At 43.4% G+C, this 27345-nt stretch overlaps 1 protein-coding gene across 1 annotated transcript; it reads left to right on the forward strand.

Annotated features, from left to right (window-relative positions):
* Window positions 1–670: 670 nt before the first annotated feature.
* LOC136348909 (histone-lysine N-methyltransferase 2C-like) lies at window positions 671–27010 on the forward strand. The gene is given in 46 exon segments (XM_066300097.1): window positions 671–822; window positions 2131–2269; window positions 2323–2451; window positions 2692–2830; window positions 2885–3008; window positions 3056–3407; window positions 3460–3678; window positions 3738–3848; window positions 3907–4073; window positions 4127–4317; window positions 4408–4559; window positions 4608–4814; window positions 4867–5051; window positions 5104–5261; window positions 5318–5465; window positions 5822–6028; window positions 6188–6503; window positions 6558–7078; window positions 7133–7388; window positions 7462–7607; window positions 7661–7890; window positions 7947–8180; window positions 8234–8345; window positions 9704–10264; window positions 11555–11690; window positions 11753–12123; window positions 12176–12360; window positions 12507–12648; window positions 12711–12938; window positions 12989–13342; window positions 13397–13840; window positions 14825–14969; window positions 15025–15221; window positions 15651–15764; window positions 15949–16473; window positions 16523–16681; window positions 16829–17129; window positions 17737–22929; window positions 23079–23302; window positions 23353–23746; window positions 24369–24884; window positions 24944–25277; window positions 25332–25613; window positions 26096–26225; window positions 26279–26461; window positions 26522–27010. Coding segments are annotated over 45 exon segments (15651 nt in total). The 5' UTR covers window positions 671–822; window positions 2131–2133; the 3' UTR covers window positions 26615–27010.
* The last annotated feature ends 335 nt before the right edge of the window (window positions 27011–27345 follow it).

A 27345-nucleotide genomic window follows, 5' to 3' on the forward strand; every position in this document is an offset into this window, starting at 1 on the left:
CCAATCTGCGTGGACTCCCTGAAGTATTCTTTGAACAATGGAAATTACCGTTATCTTCAGTCTTAAGTTAATAAATAATCGAAATTAAACTAATTCAAAAGTGAAAAAAAGAGATTCAAGAACTGACGCCTGAACACCTTTTTCTACCGCTATCTAATTGCATTCTTGCCGTAAAGTGCACCTTCACATAAAATCAGCTGATTAAACAAACATCTTCCTATCTCTTTTTAATAGATGACAACAAACATCTTCCTATCTCTTTTTAATAGATGACAATAAAATAATCATAACAATCCTAACTGGAACTTGATTGATCGCACTTATATAATTCACCTTGCTAAGAATGATACAAAAGTAAGTTAGAGCTGCGTCGACAATGTAAACAACACAGATATTTCATAATTAATTTTTTATGCAGGTACTTAATATTATTTGGAAAAATTCTATTATATTGTAAGTTGGGCTGGGATTTTAACGCTAATCTCCAAATTATAGCTTGTCTTTTGACAATTTTACAGAGTTACAATGTAACTATGGTATTTCTTAAAAATTTAATTATTGCAAGTTTAAATTAGGAATTACTGATATCGATTATGTAATGTCGATTTTTTAACTTCCAGAACTGTTAGAACGACTCCTTACTCCTTGTCCTTGTCAATGTCACCATCAGTCAACCTCTTTCCTTGATTCGGCAGCTTCGGTTTGGAAATTTCCAATTTTATTTTCTGTAATTTTCCCTATTTTCATTAATTTCTGGTGCAATTCAATTTGTGTGTACAGTAACGGTGTAATGTTTATTTCCAAAATGAGCTAAAGTTTGCGGTAAGTTTACCAGATTGTCCGATTTATGCCATACAAACTTGCATGATCAATTAATATGGCGAACATTCTATGTAAAGTTTGTGGATAAATTTTGGCTTTTCCCTACTTTATTCTTAGATAATTAAGTGAACTCATAGTTTGTCTTGGTTTGGAGATGCGATTTGGTACCAGAAATCGGCAACGACCATTGGAAAGTCATCTTAGAATTATAGGGCAGGTCCTGCTCATCCTGTTTCACAGTGCTAGATAACAACCCTTATTTGTCTTATATCACTTATTAGAGTTGCAGTGCACAATAAGCACATCCTTTTGTCCCTAATTCACTATAAAAACTATCCCTTCATACAACATCATTGTGGTTTAAGTAGTACACTTATGTTTCTGTTTACAGTTCCAGTTGTGTTTACTTCAAGTCGCTAGTTTATAAGTTATTAGTCCAAAAAAAAAAAACAATATTTAGGAAACAGCATATTAGAATTATATGCTATTTGAACAATATAGTAGGTATATTTCAAAAAGTTTGTTAATCAATACTAACGTAAATTGATACATATATTACTGTAATTGTTATAAATATTATTAGTTTATTATTAGTAGCATTATTTAAGTTTGTTTGTTTGATAATTGTTATTTCCATAGTAACAGTTCAAACTGAACCGATCTTTTGTTTTTCATAAAGGCTGCTTTTTTAGAGAACAAGTATTTGTATCTGAAAAATTAAATGAAGAATAAGTTTTTTTTAATCAAAAATGAGGTCCAGTGAGCCATAAAAAAGTTATGGCTATTAAATTTAGGTATCTCATAGTATCCAACACTATTTATCAATATTAAAAAAAAAATTAGTAAATATTTATGTTTTCTATCATTTCAAGTACCTCCTTTCTTTCCAAGTATGAAAACCGGTCAAAATGCCATGTTATTGTCCAAAAACAAGCCAATATTGTAATTTAAATACCTCCTCTGCCAAGAACTTTGAGGATTGATGTTAATAAGGACTTTTTATCTTAAAATTTTTCAAAGATTTACTTCTTAAAGTCAGTTTTTATACTCAGTTAACACCTTGCATATAAGTTAAAAGAAGTTAACACATTTTTTCCATTGTTGATTACTACATGAACTACTTACATGGTTTACATTAAAATCTTTACAAATTTACTTATGAAAAAATAAGTTAATTAAACTTTTTAGCAACTGAGCTTTTGTCCCTTTTTTATTATCTTCTTCAGAGTGTGATTGTTTTTGTGAGAGATTCTGTAGAGACACAACATGCATAATAATATATCTATATCATTCTGTCCCTCTTTTCAGAATATGGATGACATTTCCTTAGGTCTAGATCCAGACGACTTAATGGATCTAGAAGAGCCTGAAACATATGATTTAGAAGATGATGATGATGATATTCCTGATGATCCTTCAGCCTCACCATTTCAGCAATTCTCCTCAGGTACTCATGTGTTAGATTTATGTAAAATGTAGAACTAATGATAATAAATTAAGGTCCAGCCTCCAATGCCACGTCAACAGCATCCTCTCCAGTGGCCAATGAGGATTTCCCTCAACCTTACAATTTTTCTGGGAAACCTCTTATGGTTAAAAGAGGACGTGGGCGACCTCGAAGAGAAGGAGGTAGGTTTTGGATAGTCCATATTTATTGGTGTTTTCCCTTTATTAGGGTAATGTGTATCATTTTGGACAAAGAAAATTGCATTTCACCTGAACTTTGGAAGTTGCTATATAGATAGTGGGACGTGAATGAAAATTTTCTTTTATTGTAAAGATCCTTGATGTATTGACATAATGAAAAAATAAAGATTATCTTCAGTACAGTGTTATTCTTCTTCAATTATTACACATGCGAATTTAAAGGTAAACCAACATCAAGACGGGGTGGTGGTACGGGAATTCCAAGGGTGAGAAGGGCACGACCTGCTGGTTTTTCTAGATGCCGGGGTTCAAGAAGCGTCAGGCAGCCAGACAGAATGGACTTTGAGTTCACTTATCTTGGGTACATACACACTCTTTACTTTATCTCTAGCATGAATTACTCTTATATTTAAAGCCCTTCATCAATGGACGACATGTCTCTTCCTGATGGGGATAGTGGTTTTTTCTTTCCCGAACGCGAAAAACCACCTCCTCTGTTCGAGGAACTGCCCTACGCGCCTGAGGCCTGGCCTGGAAAAGTATATACTATTTTCAGTTTTGTCTGGTTTCTTTATGAGTTTTGTAGGTGTGTGCATTTTGCAACTTAGGCGAACGTAGTCAGCTGGGCCAAGGAGAAATGTTGCGGTTGAGTTGTCCTGAAGGTTTCACCCCTCAGAGGTCCATAGGTGAATGTTCGACAGTTCCCCAGCAGCTCCCCGATCGAGATTTAGGCGATAGAAGCCCACGGGGGCCTGTGACTGCTCGGAGGAATAAGAACTTTAGTAGAAGTCGGAGTTTCATGTCCAATGAACACGTGGATGAGCTGACTATTATCGGTCACACAGATGAACCGAGTGTGGGAGTTTTGTACGAGCCGTCGGGACAGTTTTATGTTCATAGGAATTGTGCTTTGTGGTCCCATGGAGTCACCCGAACAGGTATACTTATTTTGCTTTTAATGCGCACAGTTTTCTCAATAGGGACTTCTAGAAAATCACGCATTGGAGAACGTCGGGCCGGTCGTCTTGAAAAGCTCATCTCACATGTGTTCTTTTTGCAACCATTACGGGGCAAGTCTTATCTGCAAATCGCCCGGTTGTCTCAAGGCATACCACTTTCCTTGCGCCACCGCATCTGGAGCATTTCAGGATTTTAATTCTTTAAACGTATATTGCAGTAATCACTTAGGAGAAGCTGTGTGTTCTGATGGTATTTGAATATCTCTTGTTTGATTACTATTACAGTTTTTTTAATCATCACTGTTTTAGCTGCCGTATGCAATACTTGCAAAAATCTTGGTGATGTTGCAAACTTAATGTACTGCTCGAGTTGTGGTACGCATTACCATGGAAGTTGCGTGGGTCTGGCGCAACTACCAGGTAACAATTTTTTTTTTTTTTTTTTAATGAATTAGCTTCAGTTTTTTTTCTCATAAAGGTGTTCGAGCCGGTTGGCAATGCCGAAAGTGCCGCATTTGCCAGGTCTGCCGGGTCATTGGAGATGAAACGAAGTTAATGAGTTGCGAGCAATGTGATAAAGTTTATCACGCTAGCTGTCAAAGGCCCATAGTTACTTCGATACCGAAATACGGCTGGAAGTGCAGGGTGAAGATCTTCATCAATTCAAGTTTATTAACGATTTAAAATATTTCGTTTAGTGCTGTAGAGTATGTGGCGATTGCGGTTCTCGCACTCCTGGTGCCGGTTTATCCTCTAGATGGCATTTGCATTATACTGTGTGTGATTCCTGCTATCAACAGCGAAACAAGGGATGCTGTTGTCCGGTGTGCCAACGCGCCTATAGATCACATGGCCACCGTGAAATGGTGCAGTGTATGTCTTGTAGGAAGTAAGTTTAAATAAAAAATAATTTTTTTGTTGATTGTTAAAGGTTTTAATAATCATTAGTTTGGGTAAAGGTTTTATTCTTTATTTGTAGATTTGTCCATGGTACTTGTGATCCAGAGGCGGATTTGAGCACTTACCAACAAAAGCGGGAATCGAACCCGGATTATGAATACCATTGTATAATTTGCAAAAATAATTCACCAGGCCAGTTGATGGGGCGGCCGCTAACAAGCAAAAGATCTAGTAAGTTAGGTCAACAGGGATATTTGATGAGATTAATAAAATAACTAGGTACGGATGATCCTGGTGATCTGGGTATGCCCCAAGAATCCCTCTATGACGATATGTCGGAATTCGACACCGGCCCTTCGGTCGAAGACCCACTCAGAGCTACCGGCTTAGGTAAAGGAAAACCTTACGCCAGCAAAATTGCGAAGAAAAAATTAGGTTATCCGACTGGCATTCCTGGGCGACCCAAAGGTGGCGGTTTCGGAAAAGGTAACTTTTCAATTAATTTCCTATTACCTTCCTCATCTGTGATGTTTTCCAGGAATTCCCGGCAAACAGGGTTTCACCAAGAGACAACGTCTAGACTTTGGCAGAAAACGGGGTTCCAAGACAAAAATTCGCGGAGTTTTCGGCGTTCCAGGGGTCGGTCTCTCCCGACCCGTGCCGGATGGAAAAAACGACGAAGAACCAGGAGTGGAGAACCGATTGGTGTTGTGTTCGGCAAAAGTGAGTGCTCAAGCTATAAAGCAATAGCACTTTTATGAGCTCTTGATTGCAGGACAAGTTCGTTCTAACCCAAGATATTTGCGTTATGTGCGGAGCACTCGGTATAGACCAGGAGGGATGCCTTATTTCCTGCGTACAATGCGGACAATGCTACCATCCTTATTGTTTAAACGTCAAAGTAACCAAGATTATTTTGCAGAAAGGCTGGAGGTATCAATAGTTCTTTCAGTCCGGTAGAATTGTTTTTGATAATTTTTCTTGGCTAGATGCCTGGATTGTACCGTGTGTGAAGGTTGTGGCCAAAGGAACGATGAGAGTCGTCTTATCTTGTGCGACGACTGTGACGTGTCTTATCATACTTATTGCATGGATCCACCTTTAGATTATGTGCCTCATGGGAATTGGAAATGCAAGGTAATGTTAACATTTCGATAATCTAATGATAATATTTTGAAGATAATTCACGTGCTTGTTTTATTTGCCTCTAAAACGGTCTGTCAAGCCACTTTTCATCTCACGCATCTTTGGTTGTGTTGTTTTCATTGTTATTACTGCATCAGAACTGCAGAAGTATTTGTTACAATCTGCTTTGTTGTTCCTATAATAAGAACAAGACTCAATTTCCTTTATTAGATATTTGTATCTGACTTATACTCTAGGGGGTGTCTACGCATCAGCACCCTTATTCAAAACTACTTTCCAAACTTTCAAACCATAATATATTTGACTTTTTCATCTCATCTTACACAATCTTCCCATTTTTATAACAGTGGTGTGCATCATGCCGCACATGTGGCTCCACCGATCCAGGATTCAACAGCACATGGATGAATGGATGCACCGAATGCGGACCCTGCGCATCGCTTGTAGCTTGCGTCAGTTGCAATGACCCCTATTCTGAAGGCGATCTCATAATTCAGTGTGTGCAATGCGAACGGTGGCTACATGGAGCTTGCGATCTCATCAAAACCGAACAAGTATAACCAAGATTTAAACCCAATAAATCAAAGTTGGAGGCAATTTTACCTAAAATACCCGTTATTTTTCTTGGTAAAGTTACCAAAATGTTGATTTATGGCAGTTTTTTACTAATTGTAAATCAATTAGATTTTTTCTTAATAATTACCGTTACTTAGGACGCTGAAAAATGCGCAGAAGAGGGTTACACTTGTTTGTTGTGTCGTCCGAGAGATGTCCCACCGCCTCATTTAATCCCCACCGCGGTAACTCTGAAACCCCCTACGCCTACGAAAAGCCCCGAAGTCAGGAATCACGCCAATTTCTTTGTTGACGGAGTGTGCCTCAGTGAATCAGGACACAGCTTAATTAAATCTCTTTCTTTGGAGTACCACGGGACACGCAAGAAGCGCAAGAAGATACCACCAGTCGTACATGACAAGGAAGCTGGAATTATGGCCACTATCGAATCTGTTGTGGCAGGAGGAAGCTGCTGTAAGTTTCTTTTTATTTATTAGATGTAATGTATGACTTAAAATTCCTCTGTAGCCGAAAACAGTTTCGAAGATACAAAAATAGAGATGGTAGACATGAAGGATGAACCTCAAGAGCTCTACAAAGAGGGCATGACTTGGACAAAGGAGGACGGCCCCCCGCCTGAAGGATTTACCATATTCACAATGGAAAGCGGAATTTCCGTTCTGCGTAGAAAGCGACAAAGGAACCTTCAAAAACTGGGAATTGGTGGTTTTGTTGTGCGAATGAGAGGTTTTAAGACCGGTCAAGAAACCGACGATATCGACACTTTGCCTGGACAAACTACACCCACGGGGACGGACTCTCCGATGCAAATCCCAACCTCTTCCACCGGGGAGGGTGATAAACCAAAAAAGAAGCCAATAAGAAGGAAGCCCAAGTCGAAATTAGCAGAGACATTTCCGCCGTATTTACAAGAAGCCTTTTTCGGAAAGGATCTTATGGATTTACCTGAAGTCAAGAAGGAAGTGGAGAGTGGTAGCAGCGATGAAGAAAAAGTAGGAGATAGACATCCGGCCATCAAGTTGTCTCCTGTAGGTGTTTTTTTCTATTTCGTTAATCCATCTCTAATGTAAATGTTCTCAAAGGAGGAAGTGCTAGCGCTGCAGTCGGCGAAACAGGAGAGAGCCTCGTTGGACACACACATGCAGCCCCGAAAAAGCTTGATTGATTCCATCAAAGCCGAAAAGCCAATTTTAGTGAAAGAGGAAGAGGACGACGCTAGTGAGGAGTTGAAGGATGTCTTAGCTTTACCAGGAGACCTTCTTGACACAGATTTGGTGAATAGCATTATCAATGAAGATGATGAACTGACGAAGAATACCGAGCTTGATGCCTTGGCAGGTAATCTCACGGTCTTTTAGTATTTTTGTAGTTTATATTTAAAGAACCTTTTTGATACTTACTTTTTCCTCAGATGATGACGCGGAGTTAGCCCAAACCTTAGGAAGCTCTGAGAACTCAAAAGATGCTAAGGACGAGTTAAGCGACATTTTGGGCTCTAATTTCTCTCTTGAATCCATCCCCAACATGAACAGCAAAGATGTGGAAGATATTTTTAAGGTTTTTATTCATTCGTAACAATTTAGATTTACTTTACGTTCGAGAAAAATTAGGGAGTGCTCACTGACGAGTCTCAAGAATCCCAACTCTCCCAGGAAGCCAACGTTTTCCCGCCGATGCCCTCTACGCAGACTTCTCAGATCTTTTCAAATACTTCTCCTCAATTGATTCAAAACCCCATACCGCAAATGCAAGTACCTATAGCTCCCTCTAGGAGTAGCGCCCTTCCCGCAGTGCAGCATGTTAGTTTTCCCCCGTCGCCATATCATTCCGAATACAGCAAGTAAGGAGAACTGTCAGTTTAACTGGTCGCAGTGGTCTTATTGAATTGGTTTTTAGTAGTCCTCAGTTTAGCCCGGCATTTTCTGAGCCTCCGAGTCCTTGGGTGAGTATAAATGAGGGTACCGAGATGGATAATGCTGCCGTGGGAGTGCCGTCTACTTATAATCAGCGGTCTTCTGAAAAAATGAGAGCCGATGAGGGATTGGGCAGCGGTGCAACTATATCTGCCGTGCTTTATGCCAATATGAACCATGCAGAATGGAAAACTGAGTACCCTGCTTGGACCGATAGGTAAGTGTCTTGTCAAAAACAAATTTTGGCTTTAATCAGCATATTCTGAAAAGGTATAAGCAAATAATAAAAAAATGGAGGACCCTCAGTCAGGACCAGAAAGCTCCATATCTTCAACAAGCCAGGGATAATAGGAGTCAGTTGCGTATGAAGAAACAGCAACAGGTAAGAAAGAGTTTTGATTTTAATCTGTCCAATGTCGCGCAGTCGAGTTTCGTTTAAGAGGCTAGAAAGTGCGTTTTATCAGTTTAAAATTGGCGAAAAGTTGTTTTTAATCGTTCCCCAGGTAACTTTAAATGTTTATCATACTCAGTGCATGTTGCAATAAAGTTTCTATCATTGTTTATTATTAATACGATCGCTCTTAAGTGTGGAAAACGGGGTTGAGTTTTTTAAAATGTCTCAAATTTGGTAGAAGTAATAATACTTGTGTTCGGTTGAGGGATCGATTCTATCCATGGAAATTTTGCATTTAGCAGCCCGTTACGTTCCTGGCAGTGAGCTTTTTTGATACTTATCGGCGGTTTTTTTTCTCGTAACTCATCCATCAGCATTGTCAATTTAGATGAAGAAAGTCTAGTGAGAAGTTTTGTGGGGGCAAACAAGCTCGCAGAAAATTCTACAGTCTCGCCATATGTGAACCTCCCAATTTCTGCTTGCTTTTCGGTGAATTTAAATTTTTGACCTGAAACGGATTTTCAAGGTAATTTCACGGTGGATTCCGATGTAAATCCACTGATGCAACTCCGTTGAGAATCTTTCACAAGAACTTTCTTGACAAAATAGCGGAGACAGGTGGGAGTACTTCGTCCGATCTTCAATTGCTTCTATGCTAGATTCGACTTCTGACTTCCTTTCGCATGACGTTTTTTGAAAATTTGTCGAATACTCCGTACCTGAACTCGGTGTAGCAGTAGTAACGTAAAGTAAACGGCTTCTCCTGGTTTTTAAATTTGAAATGCAATATGAAAGTCAATTTTCATTTGAGAAATAAAGCAGCACACTGCATCAAACATTTTGCCATCCCTCGTTTACTGCTGCAGGAAAATTTCCATGGATGAAGCATCGATTCGAGCACACGCCGAATGAAAACAACTGTATCTATTTATATACACGATAGAGACGCTACTCTGTATATCGCAATTGTGATAATCAAAGTTTGAATCACTTCGTTGCCTCATCTTCGTTTCATTTCATACGGAGGTGTTATGCATGCTCATTTATGTTGAGCCTCTCGGTTACTTCACGTGTAACTAACCAAATCATTGTTTGTGCCGAAATATGTCCAAGTATGTTTGATTTGAGAGGGACGTTATTTACGTCGGAACAATAACCCTTTGCGAGCATTTTTTTTTAAATTTTTTTTTAATTGATCGTAATATCTTTGAATGGTTTCTGAGATTGGTGCACATGCCTTTTGTCGATCGAAGAAACCATTTACCCCAAACCCAAACAGCATAACTACTATGTTGTCGTTAACCGCCTCTGTAAATATTTATGTGTGGTCACTATCCCTAATTTAGTCGCAAACTGCCAAGGAAACCTCAACCACGAGTCCTGCAGCTCCTACGAAGCCCCAATCGACCGCAGCACCTTTGGGGGCCAGCCTGCCTTCCACAGTACCAACTCTCGTAACGCAAGTGCAGGCGAGCTCAGCTGCGTTAACTACTGAGGTGTGCACCACCGCGCAGCGGTCTGCGCAACCACTAACCCACGCTTCCACTTGCTCGGTGTCTCTCCCCTCCCATTCCTCTCAATCTTTACGGTGTTCGACCCCAACTCCTCCTCCTCAGGCGCCCCCAAGATCACCTCCCACTCATCAGCAATTCACCGTTCACGGACATTTTGCTGGTCCCGGCGACCGGGTGGGACCCGCTCCCAACGTCACGGTCAATCCGAATTACCAGCCGAACCCTTGCACCGACCACGCCCCTTTACACCCCAGATCCCATTCCGTAGTGCAGCAAAGTAGTAGTTCTTCTTCGCCGTCCGCTACGGATCAACAGATCCGGGTGTTGACGCCGTCGGAAATAATGCGTACGCTTCCCTCTCTTTGTCAGGAAAACTATGAACCTCAACAGTCGGTGAGAACCGTATTTGGTGTGGAATGGTACAATTTTTATTTTTTATTTTTTTTTGAAAAAAAGTTGGTTAAATGTACGATTTTTTGGTATTTTGAGTCTGGTGGTCATTACGTTTGTTTGTGGTTTGAGTCCTTTGAGGACGTTGCTAGCGAGCTACGTGACTCGATTCAAAAAACGTGATTTCAATTGATGTTTAGTTTCAGGCAACAAAGTCGCCTGTTAAAGTCAACAGGACATCGATAATTGGGCCCGTATAGAACAATAGTGGTCAGATACTGGAAATCATTCAGCAGGATCGGCTGCTTGTCTTTTGTGTTCGATTAAGGATAGGTCACGAGCGTGGATGCGTATATGAAATATGATGCCATTTGATGGGCCAAATCTGGCTAAAGTTGCACAGTGGCGGCAGCTGCGAGTTTTGGCAGACGAAGTATAAGCTTCATTGTCGGTTCAGTTTTCAAAAATAGTGTTGTTTTTTGATTAAATTTTTAACGTCTGGGGTTCTTTGAAGTGGATTCGTACGAGGATAAGTTTCAAAGCTTTTGCCTCGATTTATCATTGATTTGAACCACTGGCCACTTAAGAAAACAGTCAAACTCAAGGCCCTATACTCAATGATCGATTTCCTTCCCGGTACTTGAACCAAAACCAACCGATTTTCACCAGATTATTGCGCATTTTTCTCCTTATTTCAGAGCTTGTTTTTTCATGTGTGATGCAATTTATATATTTTCTTAATTATTGAATTTTGCTGCCGTTGTGTTATTTATTTATTATTTTTTTGAACGAAGCCAGTTTACAGTTCCACTCCTTACACGCAATTAAGCGCCGCATACTAGTCAATTTTTTGTCCCGAGTTTCCCCATCCTAGTCCGGTCCAAAGATATCGGAGCCGTTTGTTGCCCAATTGTACTAACTGGTTTGTTGTTGTTCTTGTAGAGATAAATTTGGTTGAGGATGAATAGCAGTGGTCTACCGTAGTTGTTTAGTTTTCTTATGTTAACAGCGTAGCTAATTTGGAACATTACCGCCATTTTATGATATGACGATGCATGGCTGTTTCGTACAAAGTTATTTTGCGGTATTTTTAGTTGTCATTGATTATTCTACAACGTTTCAATCTCACAGTTGCCGCTTTGTAGAATACAACAGTGTAAATAAATATCTTCAAGAGGACATATTTGAATACACTAACTAAACAGTCTAATTTTATCTTAACAATATGATACTGGTTGTGGCGTTTGCAACATATAGGACCCGACACCTAATTTAATGGTTGTTTTACGGCAGGATCAAGAAAAGCTGTCTCAGCAACAAAAAACGGCGAGAGAAGCGGAGCAGGAGAGACAGTGGAAGCAGTTGCAGGCTCTGCGGCAACATCAGCAACAGCAACAGCAGCACGTTATTCACGAACAGCGCGTGCAAGGTTCGCTTTTGGTTACATTTGAGAATCTGACTCGATATTTAAGCTAGCTCCTGCATTTTTAGCTATCGCTAGAGTCCAGAGAACGATCTCTGACCCGACCCCGCAATTTATGCAAAACAACCAACCCAGTCCGCTGCAAGTGCAAGAAACGAGCCCTGGAGCGTCCCCGAGGCAATTTATTGGTATTAAATCCCCTCCGTTTGCTCATCCCTCACCGCCATCCTCAAATATTCGAACCCCTACTTCTTCACAGTCACCCGTACATGAATTCCCCCAACAAAAGTCCCAAACCCTGGAATCCGAACCGTTCGCGGAAAGTTCTGGAACGAATAAGTTCTCTAAAGTTGGCGTTTCGGTAGGGAGTGAGACGTTTGGTCAACTTCCAGCTCAGGCTGCTCCATTTGTTACTGTTGCAGGAAGACCGAATATTCAGGTAAGAAGATCGTTATAGTTTCAGTACCTCCGACCGAGTGAGTTTCATTTAGACGAGGCCAGACCAGCCAGAAGTTACCAAGCAACTGAGGGAATTGTTGCAAAGGCAGCATCAACAGCAACAGCTGAAAACTTTCGAGGCAGTTCAACAGAAAGCGACACGAATATGGAATCCGAACGATGCGGCAAATGTTGAGACCCAGTCTGGAGGTGGAACTGCTGAAGATATCACATTCAGGTAACTGTTAGCAAAACGCTTCCAGTAGGGCTCGTAGAGAATTTATAGTTTCATAAATTTCGATCAAAAATCTGCACTGCTAAAAAGCAGTTAAAAAGGGCATTTCTGAAGTTATTCTGTCCCAACATAATTTAATTTTTGATCAGGCAACCGTTGCCACCTGCCTCTACCAGACCCAGAGGACCTCTACCCATGGCCGTTAGGCCCGGATCGAACATCCGTCTGCAACAAGAACCCAGGCTTCAAGGCTTGGACCCTAGGCTTCGCTTAATTCTTCAGCAGCAACCTGTAAGCTTGCAATTACCATTAAAAAAAAAAACGTCCATAATATCATGATTTCCATCGAAAAGCGATTGGCCAATCCACTTCAGCAACAAGCCCAAACTGGCGCTATTCGTTTCCCATTGGTGACCGGAGGCACCCGACCGGCTACAATTGAGCAATACGAGCAGCTGATGCAAAGGCAGGCTCAGCTACAAGCTAGGAACACTGCTCTGGCGCAAGCTGCAAATGCGGGCATGGCCGTAGCACAATCTGCTGGTTCTGTGGTGCCAAAAGCTGCTGTTGCAATACCACAGGTAGGCGGATTTTGAGTTGGTTGTAATTTTTTAAAATCGTTTATAAACAGCAAATTCCTGGGACGAATCAAGCGTTGCCAGATCAGGAAATACCCGACAATGTAACTGCGGAGCTTGAGAAGTTGGAACAAGAGACCGGGACTATGGCCGAATTGCAGGGAGTCAGCGAGATTTTAGGTGGCTTAGGGGACGACGACGACGAGCTTCTCGCGGAAATGGGAGCGGACTTCAATATTTTGGAGTATGCCGACCCAGAGCTAGAAGCTCTAGCAGGAGAGAAAACCAACATTCTCGATTTGGACTTGGAAGATGACCATTTGAAGCAGGAAAAAAGGAGAGAGGCTTTGCAGCAACAGCAGCGGCAACAACAGCAACAGCAGCAGCAACAACAACAACAACAACAAGTTCGTAAAGTTTGTCGACGTTCGATGTCTGTGATTGTTGTTTGTGCATTGTAGACCGCTCCCTCTGTCCCTGCCCAAGGGACCGCCGCACCTCCCAAGAGATTTGAAAAGCCCAATAACCAAGAAGTCGCAAAACCTATAAACCCAGCAACCACCACCGTAGAGGACACCCCAAAACCCGACACGCCCTCACTAACCTCGCCCCCAATTAATTCCGCGCCCCAAATGCAACCCCCCATGCCCTCGGAACCTTTGCAATCCCTCACGGCACCTAATTTGGCAGTACCCGAGTCGAATCCGCAACAATTGGCTCCTCACGCGGCGCAAAATTTGCCTCCCATGTCCCCCGTCAACCCGCAAATGCCCGAAACTCCCGTTCAACCGCAACAACAAACACCCCAAACACAACAACTACAACAACAATCCAACTTAGCCCTCACTGCCCAGCAAATACACCAACAGATGCTGCATCAGGTAGGATGCAAAATGTCGAAATACGTAAGTTGCACTCATTTTCATTTCATCGTGATGTTGTGTAAGTGGAGAAGCTTTTTTCTTTCTTTCTGAGGGAAGTTGCGGAATTTATGCTAATTTTTGTAGAGGTTTGCCATGAGCATTTTGCGCCGTGTTAATCTCGGATTTCTTGCTCGATCCGGCAACGTCTGATACCCGAACTGAACGATGCCCACATGACCGGAGCCAATCTGGAGGTTCGAGTCCGAAGACGCTGCCACCTTGCAGATTATCACTTGGTGGTAGATTAGTTCAGGTTTCTAATTTGAACTATTCGCGACTAGAAAAACATGGGTTTAGTTCAAAATGTTTCCATATAGGGACTTTCTTGAATATCTCCTCCATTGCTCTTGCCGAAGCGGTTTAACAGGGAATTCCTAAAAACCTTTAATGTGCCACAAACGATGTTGACAAGCTGGCTTGTCGGGTCCGTTTAAGGTTTTTATTTCGAATTTTTATAGTAGTTTAACAGATAAAATACAAAATTCCGCTGAATCTGGCAACGCTGGCTTTAGCTAAGTGTTGAGTTTAGTCCAGTTAAGTTCGCTTGTTTCCTTCCATTTGGAAGTAAAGTTTCAGAGGCCGTGGCGGTGCACAATCCACGGTTAAAACCAGCTGAAACGGACAAACGTGGTATAACAGCGACAATAGTGACAAAATTTTGGTTTAGGACTTAACGTTGGTGCAAACGGTCACCATTCGAAAATCGACGGTTTTCGATTAAAGAGTTTTCGGATCACAGTTTTCGCAGCGTACGGGGTTATTTTCGAATGCACGTCACATGATTTGGTGCATTAAATTCTGAAACACTCTAACATGCCTTTATGAACGTCCTGCGTGCTACCGTAACGCATACTGCCTTTTACGAGGTCAAATAGCAAACGTTTGTGTCATCATACATCTTTATGCACTGCCTTTTTCGTCAATTTTACACGGGTCCTCGAGCCTAACCAGATGAGCTTGTTGCAGGTCCAGCAGGCGGCAGCCTTGGGCAAGCCGATGCCTCCAGGGTCCAAACTGCAAACCCCCGACGGGATCGTCGGGATCGTATTGGCTAATAACAACGTTCAGTTACAAATACCCCCGAACTTCCAGCAGAGATTGTTGCTGCAGCGTAAGTTTAATCGAATCTAGTTATTTCGGTAGTTTAAACTGTGAACATTTTGTAGTGCAAAATCAAAAACTTCAAATGCGAGTTGGGCGCAACATACCGAGGCCGACCGCTCCGAACTTGGTGCAGCCTCCTCAGCCGGTCCCAGGCCAAATGAGACCGAGGATGACTCTCCCTACACCGCCTCCACCACCTCCTCCCTATCCAGTACCTCCTCCGCCTTACCCCGGAAATTTGGCATCTCAACAGCAGCAGGTGCGTTTGTTTCGGTGGTTTTTGAAAGGGCATTTTATATACTGCAGTATTTTACTACTATGAATCGTTTATATTTGTTACTATGTATCTAAAACGCCCTGAAATGACGTGGTTTTTCTCGTACATCTGTAGGTAAATCGGCATGTTTGTCTGCTTGATATTTTATTTGTCGATTTCGCGCTTTACTGGCTCTTATATGCGGATTTTTTGGTGTTGGTTGGAAGTGTATTACAGTTGTTTTAACTTGCTTAATCGTTGTGAAGTGTTGTATTTCATTCAGTCTAGATTGGTGTGAGCCATGGAAGCCAAAACATGCATTATTACCGGTTGCACAGCAACTTCGAAACATTCCCCACGTTATTAAGTTTAACATAAACTAACAATGGTTGAGGCTAGTTTGGTTAACTGTTAATTGCATGTGTACGGTAGATGGGATTGAGAATGGGGCCTGGTTTTCATCCTCACATGGGACTCATTCATCCCTTGGCTCTGCAGAGTTTCCCAATGCATCCGCACTTTAACAGGAGACCGCTCTTACTCGAGGTGAGATCTGACAGTTTTTTGCTTGTTTTCCGTTATTTTCAGTCTTATTCCGGCCGCTAATTTATTTCTTAGTCTAATGAGAATTATAGCTCAGTAGCTGCTTCGCCTGCTTAATGTAAATCTACACTTTCGTTCATTTTCGTCCCTGACAATTGCGCGGTCATTTAACGAATCTTGCGTTCAGGAACAGCCGTTGCTGCTCGAGGACTTGTTGGAGCAAGAAAAGCGAGAACAGGAAAAGCAGACCCATGGCATTTTGCCTGGTTCGGACATTCATTCCCGTACCGGTGATCCAGAGCCGGCACTAATGAGCGATCACGACTTCGAGAGACTTAAAGCCGACGTTTTTAGCGGTGCAGAATCTGCCCCGCCAGGTGATCTACTGAATTCGAATTGCTTTTTCCTATGTGTGTAAATACGTTCGCTTGCAGCCAATCCGGTGGGGGTGGTGCAGCAGCAGTGGCAGCCCAACAGGGCGGTAGCTACGAATATCCCGGCCCAATCGACTACTGAAATAACCACAAGAGTTCAAATGTTCAATGCTAATCTTATTCCCGCGCCTCCTTTGCCGCCTGAGAATATTATTACCGAGCAAGACAAGCAAACTCAAATGGTTTATGAACAATGGTTGCACAATCAAAACAACGTTCTGCAGCAGCAGCTACGATTCTACGAAACCGAGGTGCTAAAGTTGAGAAAAAGCAAAAAGGTAAGCCGTTTGATGCGTTCTTAAGATTGTGTCTAACAATGGGTTTTAGTCGTTGAATAGCAAACAGCGCCAGCTAAGGAAGTCCGGAAATCAACTAAACGAGGTAGATTCCAACGAACTGCAGCGCATTTCCGCTGAACAAGCGATTCTGCAAAAACATTTAGAGTCTAGTAGGAAACAAAGTCGACAGCACGGAATGCTAATACAGGTATCTATCTCTATATAGGCACTGCTGTTTGATTTGCTAGAACACCATATAGCACTTGAATTACTCTAGCCAGCACGAGTAGCATTGTCTATATAAATTCCTGATTCCTCATATAATCTGTTATTACCCCCACTGGTCTATATGAAGGAATACCGGACCAAGCAACAATCTCAGAAGCCTGTAAACACGCAACTCTCCTCCCCACTGGGGGTGCCAGGATCCTCGCCGATTCATCATCCCTCTGCCAGTCATTCGCCGTTGTTGTCTCCTCAACAGTCGCCCATGGCGCATCACAATTCTCCTTTGAGCAGTCCGGGACCCATGATCGCGCACTCCCCTAGCCACGGGCCAGTGGCAGCGTTGTTACAGAGTCCTGGAGGTAGCGTTTCGCCCATGCAACCCTCCCCAATGCAGCCATCGCCCAGAATCGGCACGCCTTTGTCTCAAGGTAAGGGTAGTTTCAATATAGACGAATAAATAAAACTTAACAGGTAATTGTATTTTAAATCGATTTTAATTGGATCTAAAGCCGTTTTGTCATACTAAAGCAAATATTGTATTTTAGGTAAACTAATGACTACTCGCTTTTAACGTTTATATCAATTTTGATGGTTTTTATTCTTAACAATTTGGCGAATTACATTCCCACATGTGGGGGTATCTCCGGTGGGTGTCATCGAGCAGTGTAAGAAAGTTATAGCTCATTTTTTTGCAAATATTTTCAACCTCCAAGATATTAGTTTCAAAACTTTGTCGTAATCGAAGTCACGTATCCGCCAAAATGATATTTTCCAAAATAACGAATCTCGAATGGTCGAAATTAGTCGAGTTTCGAGGTAAACAATTTTCAATTAAACTCGCTTGTCAGGATCGATCCTACCCCTGGGAAAACATTTTAGGTGCACTAACTTTCATGCTTAATTACATTTTAAAATTTCTGTTAATTGCAGTTTTCCCAGAACTTATCTCGGGAATAGTTTGAGATTTACCCTGTGTTTCACCCAAAGTAGGGGTTTTCGAAAACTTTTAATTATACCAAACTTTCTTTTTTACAGAAGGGAGTCCCGGACCAGTCCCCTCACCGTCCCAAGTGTGTCCCCCGCCGCCCACGCCTCGAATGACATCTCCGCAGCATCGACGCGTGGTGACAAGCCCAGTAGGCTACGCTACTGATATTCGCAGCGCAATGACTCAGATGCGCTTTATGCGCCCCACGGTCGATCATAATTCTTTGCAGAGACTGCGCGCTCAAACTCCCAGCTCAATACAAGGTTTCCCCCAAAAAGTTGGCACTCCCTCCCCCCTGACCAGCCCACCTTTGAATCAAATGGCCTTGGCGCAGCAGCAATTGCTCCAAAAACAATTGCACCAGCAAGCCTTGTTGCATCAACAGCAACAACAAAGCTCTGAGGGAAACAATCAGGATGCTAACATATTGCACTCTCAAAGGGTTGCACAACTAATTCAGCAGAGGAATTTAAATAGGCAGCAGCAGCAACAGCAGCCACAAGGGGTTATTCAACAGACGATTTTAACTCCCCAGCAACAGCAATTGCTGGTAAGTCAACAGCAAAAGTTGGCGTTACAGCTGCAAGCCAGACATAATCAGCAGCCCTCCACACCCCAATCTCCCATGCAACCGAAAAGTCCCTCTTTGCATAGCCAGCAAACGATGTCGCCGCATTCCATGCCTTCATCGCCAATGCCGCCGAAAAGTCCCTTCAATCCTCCAAGTTCTCCGGTCGGGAGATCCAGTTATCAGCCACCGAGCAGTCCCATGATGCATCAATACCAAACTCCCAACTCGCCCATGACGATTCATTCCCCGCATTCGATGCGCAGACCTCCGAGCGCGAGCAGCAGCCCTGCAATGCCGGAAAGACCAACCAGCGTGGAAAATCCTAGAACTCCCTATAGTGTGGAAAGTCATATGCATCAGGATAATGGCATGACCACAGGAGGAGGAAATCCCAACAACCCTTTGAACCCCATTCCGTTGCCTCCTCCTGGTTTTTGTTACGTCAAGCTGGGATTAAGGGGTGGAGCTCCGATGTGGGGGGGATTTGGAAGAGGAGAGAAACGAGTTCCCACACCCCCAACGTCGTCATCAGAGGATGTTCCAAGAAATTCATCCAAGAAAGAATCGCACATAAGCAAAGTTTCCATTCTCAAGAAAAAAACAACAGTCCCAAAAAGCAGCCCTAAATTGTTGGCTTCAAGTAGCCATGAGATCGGAGATGAAGGTTCTTCCACATCCCCAGTGACACCTCCTGCTGGAGGTTTGAGCAGGAGAATATTTTCGAGACAGGAGCAACTTCATGAAGTGGTGGACTTTGATGATGACAATAGTACGTTGCTTTCATCTGAGGTTTCCTTAAGTTCGGCGATTCCCCAGAATGATGATGAAATTGAGATGGCAGAAACGTTGTCTCAAAATGACATCGGCGAGGTGTTGGCCAGTCCCATGGAGCCCGATCAAATCTCCGACGATTTCTTGTTGTTTCAAGAGAACATGTTGCATATGACTGGAGGAGTGCAATACTCGGATAAAGAGGAAACTGAGGAAGAGTACGCTAATATTGTAATTCGAAGCCCGACTACTAGTGACGATGAATTCATTTTGCAAGGAAAGGCTAATGCTACTAAGAAATACAATATTTTGAATATCACGGAGAATTCCGGGTCTCCAGAGCAAACTACTGAGCCTGAGGACGATGAGAGCACGCAACCCTTTGAGCAGTCTGAAGTGGTGATCATCGACCAATCCACTAAATCTCCGGAAGAGCAAATATCAACTAAAGAAGACTTCGAGGAATTGATCGATGAAGGATCAAGGAAGGAGAAGTTAAAGCTTGATAGTAAAGTGATTATCGAGCCGCCAAAACCCTCAACGACAGTGTACAATTTCCCGGTTGCAACTAAGGCGAATCCGAGGCCTTCGAATTTGGGAAAAATTTCGGTATTTGCTCCGATTCTCCAAAACATGAAGCCGGAGCAACAGCAGCAGCTCATTCTAACCCCCACGGCGAAAATTAACACGACAAGCACGGGGTCAAAACTGACCAGCATCATTTTGACCCCAAATTCGGTGCGTAGCAACATTTTAAGCGTGGGGCCTAAGCTGGTGACTGCTACTCAAGGCATTACGATAGTCAGCGCCACCACCTCTCAAATCGCATCGATTTTACCGGGGAAATTCACAGTTCCAGTGATCAGTGCTAGTGCCGTTAGGCAGCTCCCCAATGTGAAAGTGATCGATAAACCTTCGACGTCTATCTCCCTTGCAGCTGCAGATAGTTCTTTGCCCAAGAAAATATTCGATGATGATTCCCCGGACAATGCGAATTTCGAAGACGAAAAGAAGAACGTTTTCGAAGAAAGGATCAGAAACGAGCTCTCGACGAAAATGCCCTTGTTCGCGAAAAATGTCATTAAAGGAGAAAGGCAAAAAATTACCATTTTGAGCGATAAACGCAGGAGCAGCCACGATGTCTCTGAGCCACAAAAAGTGCAAAAATCCACAGTGGTGATCCACCACAATCCGCCGGAATTGAAAATGACGGCTCAGGTTATACAGGAAACTCCCATGCAAATTACTGCGACGGAGACCGTGAACACTTTCGACTCTAACGAAGACAAATCTGTGGTTATTTCGATCCCTTCACCGACCCCATCGCAAGAGCAAATGCTCGATAACATAGCCTTGCAGGCCCTAGAGGAGAATCGAAGAAGGGAATTTGAGACTTTCGAAGATGTCTTGAACATGATCGAGAACATGCAGCAGACGGAAACTGAGAACGGGGCAGAGAGCCAGAAGCCCCAAAGCAGAAGCTTTGAGGTTTCTAAGGAGCGTTCCACGCACATGCAGATGGAGGTGAACGTTTCAAGTGCCAGCAAACAAACGATACCGCAGCTTTCTCCCCTGTCGCAACCAGCCGATTTGACCACCAACATGGCGAATGCCTCGCAGCAATTGCGGACTTTGTTGTCGACCATACAAACCACCGCAGTTGTGCACACGTCAAACGTGGAAACCTTGGTAAAGTCCGGCAGTCAGAAGCTGATAAATGTCTCCTCGACAACAATTAATCCTCCTTTGGTCACTTCCAGAGTGATCCAACAGCCGGAGCGGCAGATCAGCACTGTGATCGTTCCGAATATAGTGAAGCAAAAGACCGTTGTCAGTGTCACTAAGCCTGCCCTGTCATCTGCAAGCGAGAGTCCTAAGGTGTCAAACAGCGAGGTGACAAAGAAGGGTTCTTTGACATTGACAGCTATGTTGCAAAATCAGCCGGCAGCCACCCCCTCCACCAAACCTTCTGCAGACACTATAACTGCGGCAAGTTTGCTGGCAACTCCAGTTAGTTTGTCTAGTCGGACCAGTTTTTCCCCGGCCCTGGCGCAGGCGCAGCCCAATGCCATCATAGCTGCCGCCAATAATTGTAGCGTCGCCATTTCCACATCCAGTTCTGTAATATCTTCTCCGTTTCGAACGATAACGTCGACGAATCTGTTGCACACGCAACTCACCAAAGCGCGGACTAAATCGCTCGATGACATCAAAGATTTGAAGCCCTCCGAGGAAATTAAAGCCGAAACTGTAACGGAAAGCGATGTGGCGACTAGTATTAAGCAAGAGCTTAGCGGCTGCAAGTATTCCTCTATTACCACCTTGTCGGGCCAAGGCATTAAAGGCGAAGACTCCAATGTGTTGTTAAAGAAACTGCTGCAAAACACCGCCTGTGCGAGCACTCAATCGCCGCCCCCCAACACCTCAACCGTGACTGTCTCCACGCCGCCAAGCGAGCCTCAAAAAACCACTCTCGCTTCTTTACTGCCTCCGGTCATTAAGTCAGAGTCCCCGGCAGTCACCACAGCCTCCCAAACCACCAGACCCATACTGCAGCGCAGCTTAATCAGAGAAACCTCGTTCGTCTCGAGCCCAATCATCCAAACGACGACCGCGGCTACAGCCCCTAGTCAGCAACTACACATTGACGTCAAGAAATGTGCCCCTCCCAGTAGGTCTTCAAGCCGAGACGAGCTGCTGTCGCCTCAAACCCCTAGATCGTCCGGAAGTCAAGATTCCAGCCTGCAAACACCTCCTTTGGTGGTAAAGAAGGAAAACTTATCTCTCGGAACCATCGAAGTCAAACGAGAGCTGATAGACGAAAGTTCGCAGCATTCGGAAGTGTCTGACCAATTCAAAGCCGAATTGAGCGCTGCTCAAGTCAAAGAAGAGGCTGAGCCCGGGGAGATAACGGCCGATAAAGTCATGGATAAGGAGGAGCTGAAGAAGTTAAAGAGGAGACTCTACAATCAGAAAAGGAGGCAGAGTCAGTTGTTGAATAAAGAGAGCAATAACAAGCCCAACAAAAGACCTAGGAAGAATTCGAAGCTGGACGAGGATTATGATTCGTATATTGACAGTGTTTTGAGTCAATTGAGGCATCTGCCTCCGATGGTGGTATCAGAGCCCGTGCTGGTGAGAAATTACGGGGTGATGCCAATTTTTGGTTCTGGAGATTTATCGAAAATCGGGACCAAAGCTTTCGATCCGAGATTTGGGGAGCTGGTAGGCAGCTACGGCAACGCCTCAATTTTAGACACTCCGGACTACTATTGCACCAAACCATTCGGCGACGAGGAACCGATACCCGAAAAGGCCCCTGCCTCTACTCAAAGGGGCTTTTACGATCAAGAATTCCCCTTGATTCGGTTCGACACAGATGACGATAAAAAATTCGACGTCTTTACCAGGGAAGACACACCGGATTCCGTGGTGAGCTGCTCGTCATCCGACTGCGACCCTGACGACTTAACCGACAGATATTTGGGACTTAAGCTGATAAGCGACGACGAAGACGAAGAGGAACATAAATCCAGAAAATCTCCCGTGATCTCAGTTGTCAAACCTATAGCAATTAGGCTGAAACCCGCAGGTTTGTTCCTTAAGGAAATGCCTGCGAAGAACGAGAACAAGGAGAACGTTCTCAAGGAAATGGAGCAAGAGAAAATGAGACCTGAGTCCCAGCCTCCTACACCGACGAAGGACAACGAGAACATTAAAGTTACCCTCACTTTGACCTCGTCGGCAGCCGAAGATATAGTAGGCGTTTTGAGGGATTTGGCGAATATACTGCAAATTCCGCCCCCAACGACGTATCAAATAGTGGACCGGACTAGCTCGCCCGGGGGGCAGAAGTTGGGGATGTATCGGACGAAGGGGAAGGACGGGAAAGAAGGAGGTAATATATATATTTTTTTTAATTTAATTTAAGTCAATCCTGGAAAAACTTCTGGCGAAGTCGATTCAGAGTTTCAATAAGTTCTTAGATCGCAAAAAGTTTAACTCCTAACGTGCATAATTCAGACCTTCGTTTACTTGTCGCTTCAGCCCCCATCGACATACAAAGCATCTTAAATGGAGCAGCCAAATTTTGCAAACACTGCGACGTGGTAATCCTCAACAACCTCATCAGAAAGAAACTGTCCGACTTGCCCTTTTTGGCCAAAGACTTTGAATTGCTTAGCGACGGCGAGGAGCTGTACTTCTGCAGTTCTTCCTGCTACATGCAATTCGCTTTAACTCACAGATCGCCCTCGATTCCCGAAGAGAAGGTGGGTCCTACTTATCCGTGCCTGGACCTTTATTTATTGCTTGCATTTAGGCTGCTGCAATTATCGATCATCTCTCCCAAAAAGACCGTCAAAACCTCAAAGAGCATCAGCCCTCTGCTTTCGACCTGTTCGAGTCCAAAAGATCTGCAGCCGGGCGAATTGCGAGCGACATCAAAATAGAGGATCAGCGCGGGTCAAGCTTCAGTCCCTATTTCGGTTCGGCGTTCAAGCAGGGCCTGAAATTTGGGATTGCAAAGCCGCAGGCTTTGGTGAAAAGCCACAGGAATTTGGCTTACAAATTTTGGGTTCCAGGATGTTTGCAACCGGGTCAAAAACACAAGAAACTTACCGATAAGGAGCTGATGGAGATGCTGTATCAGATGGGGATCACCGTCACGCCCTCTAAGATGCCGGACGATACTAGAAAATGCATGTTTTGTCAAAGTGAGTATCGGAGGAGGTTTCGACGATTTTCAGGGTTTATTTGCGACGATAAATTATTGATAAAACTCGAATTTTATGATTCTTGAGGCCACGCTAAAGTTTTAAATAAAAGAAAGCGCCAAGCGCGTTTTCTTTATAAACATTGTGCGCTTCCTTTGACAGTTATTTAAATTAATTATGGTTTCGTGCATGTCTGGTTGCCTATTGTACTGGCCCACTTCCCGCAGCGCCAAGATCACGTGACTGCGTGTAACGTCAAGACTACTGTCACGCAGTGGGAAGAAATCTCCATCGCACCGGACACTCATGTTTCTTGCTTACATGAGCGATTTATGGCAATAAATATTACACATTTTCTGTAATTTTTAACCATCGTTGTCGATCAGCCTTCAGTTCATGATATCACAGAAAAACTTAATGTTTTTTTTCTGCACTTTGGCGGTAATGACAGGGATCATCGCCCCTCTTTTAGGGGTGAACTTTACCCCATTGTCTTCTGCGATAATTGCACGTTTAATTTTAGCTCTTTAGACGAGTTCTAAGTGTTTAATACGCAAGTTTCATTGAGAACTCAAATTACCCTCCGCAACCCCACAATGGTGCTTTAATAGAACATTTTTAGTGGTCGGCGATGGAGTGGCGGACGGTGCCGCTCGCTTGCTCAACTTCGACGTGGACAAGTGGGTGCATTTAAATTGTGCCCTTTGGTCTGACAGCGTGTACGAAACGGTGAACGGGGCGTTAATGAATTTGGAGAACGCGGTCCAGCAGGGCCTCACCACCACTTGCGTCCATTGCAGCAAATCGGGGGCCACAATTCGTTGCTTTAAAACGCGCTGTTCCAGCGTCTACCACTTATCCTGTGCAGTCCGCGATAATTGCGTTTTCTTCAAGAACAAAACGGTGTTTTGCACGGCACATGTCCCCAAAAACGAGAAGGATAATGAATTGACGACTTTATCCGTGGGGAGAAGAGTTTATGTGAACCGAGACGAGAATCGACAAGTGGCGGCAGTAATGCATCACTCGGACACTAATAATTTGTTGAGAGTGGGCAGTTTGATATTCCTCAGTGTCGGTCAGCTGATGCCACATCAACTCCAAAACTTCCATACTCCCAATTTCATCTATCCGATCGGTAAGTTGTCCGTTTACGTTCTTGTTTTATGCAGAGGGAAAATAATCGAGGTTTGTTAGGATACAAAATAATTCGGTTCTACTGGAGTATGCGTAATTTAAACAAAAGATGTCGCTACGTTTGCTCAATACAAGATTCCTGCGGGCGTCCGGAGTTCCGTATATTGGTGCAGGAACACGGAGAGGAAGAAGTGGAATTTAAGGACCAGTCGCCGAAAGGGGCCTGGACGCCAATTTTGGAGAGAATTTCAAACATTCGAAGAGAAAACTTGTGCCTGCAAATGTTCCCCAAATACATATCAGGAGAAGACTTGTTCGGTCTCAGCGAACCCGCCATCGTGCGGGTACTAGAGAGTCTTCCGGGAATTGAAACACTATCTGATTATAAATTCAAGTAAATTGTTTAATAAAACGTTTACCAAAAAAGAAAGTACTCATTTTTGAACAGATACGGTAGGAATCCACTTTTGGAGTTGCCGCTCGCCATAAACCCCACAGGGGCGGCACGTACAGAGCCCCGATTGCGCCACCAGACCCACTGGAAACGTCCCCACACTCAGAGAACAACAGGGCCTTCTTCGAGACCCATGTTCGGGCCATCGTCCAGCCCGTCGACTCCCACTTCATTTGGAGAGACTGTATGTCCTTACAGTAAGCAGTTCGTGCATTCCAAAAGTTCCCAATACAAGAAGATGAAACAAGAGTGGAGAAATAACGTGTATTTAGCGAGGTAAGGCGGCAATACCAAAGAAAGTGCTGGCTGTTGCACCAGAAGATTCCCGGCATCAGGGAAAAATACTTGCTAAGGGGGTTCTTAGATGCAGGGTCACATTTAGTGCCTGTTCGTGGAAATTTCGAAGGTGTTGTAAAATAAAGACCTCCAAAAATGCTTCTTCGAGGATCCGGGGCCTCGGTCGAGGTGTTTTAGGATTAATATAGGATTCGCGTCGCTTCGTTGAATCGAAAATGGGCAAAAATTACAAATTTTTCGAAAAAATTCCAGAAAGGGGGGGGGGGGAGATGCTTACTTTTTCGCAGTTTTAAAAATTTATCGCCGATATCTTGACAACAGTCGGCACGATTGCTCTATTAAAATGGCTCAAATTAATCGTCTCGATGGGCTCATGACCCCACAAAGCGGATTTGCAAAATCTGTTATTGTCCGTTCCCGCTGTTAACACGACTTACAATCAATGCGATTACTACCTTTAGATCGAAAATCCAGGGACTGGGGCTGTACGCTGCGAGGGACTTGGAGAAACATACCATGGTAATTGAATATATCGGTGAAGTAATCCGGACCGAGTTGTCCGAATGCCGGGAAAAGCAATACGAGGACAAGGTTAGAAAGTGGCTGCAATTCCAGTTTCAGTAGTTGACATTTCTTCCCCCCAGAACCGAGGCATATACATGTTTAGACTAGACGACGATAGGGTGGTAGACGCCACTCTCACGGGGGGGCTGGCCAGGTACATCAATCATTCTTGCAACCCGAATTGCGTTGCCGAGACGGTGGAAATAGACAGGGACCTTAAAATTATTATATTCGCCAAGAGGCGCATCCAAAGAGGAGAAGAGGTGGGTTTGTTCCGTTTCAATAAACATTTTTTTTTTTAAAACGTTATTTGGCGATTCCAGCTGGCCTACGACTACAAGTTTGACATCGAGGATGATCAGAACAAGATTTCGTGCATGTGCGGAGCGCCGAATTGCCGCAAATGGATGAATTAAATTCACTTGTGCAATATTAATTTAGTTGATTATGAATGGCGTCGGGCGAAAAAAAAAGGAAAGTTTTAAGTACAAATAATTAATAGGGCGTTAGTGACATTCATATTGACCTAATTTTATCCTTATTGTTTTACTCCCAACTATGTGTAATTTTACCTTTTTAACCACCTGTTGTTCAAAACAGAAACTACCACAGCAGAGAATAATAATTGTTTGATTGAAATAGTCTCCCCCTCACGTTTTGTATTATTTATATTGTATTACTTCATGTGGACAATCATCCTGTTCGCTATAATTATTATTAGAGAAAGTCTTGATTCAAGTGTAAATACGGAAAAATATAATTTTTGTACATAGAATTTCTTAGATTGTCAAATAAATGATTTTTTCATTAAACGAGAGAGTCTGCTTTCCGAGTTGTTTCTTCCCCGTCCCGACCGCAAAGCAAGATTTTCCATAGAAAATACGCACTTCCTCCCGTTGGGCATATGCCAAAAAGCACGTTTTCGTTTTGCTCGGAGGCTCGATCGTATATTCCCCACACAAGCGCGATCAATGCCCGACGAAAACCTCCGGAAAAAAAAAACACGGGATGTGCCAATAGGGCGCGTGGAATTTTTCCCCCGTTTCTCCCGGGAAAGTACATAGGGAGAAAATCATCTAAAATTCATCAAACGTGGCTTTCAAATGCATAAAATAGCACCGCAACTTCACGAACTTGGCCATCGTGA

This window comes from Euwallacea fornicatus, chromosome 35 (assembly GCF_040115645.1).
Source record: "Euwallacea fornicatus isolate EFF26 chromosome 35, ASM4011564v1, whole genome shotgun sequence".
NCBI lineage: Eukaryota > Metazoa > Arthropoda > Insecta > Coleoptera > Curculionidae > Euwallacea > Euwallacea fornicatus.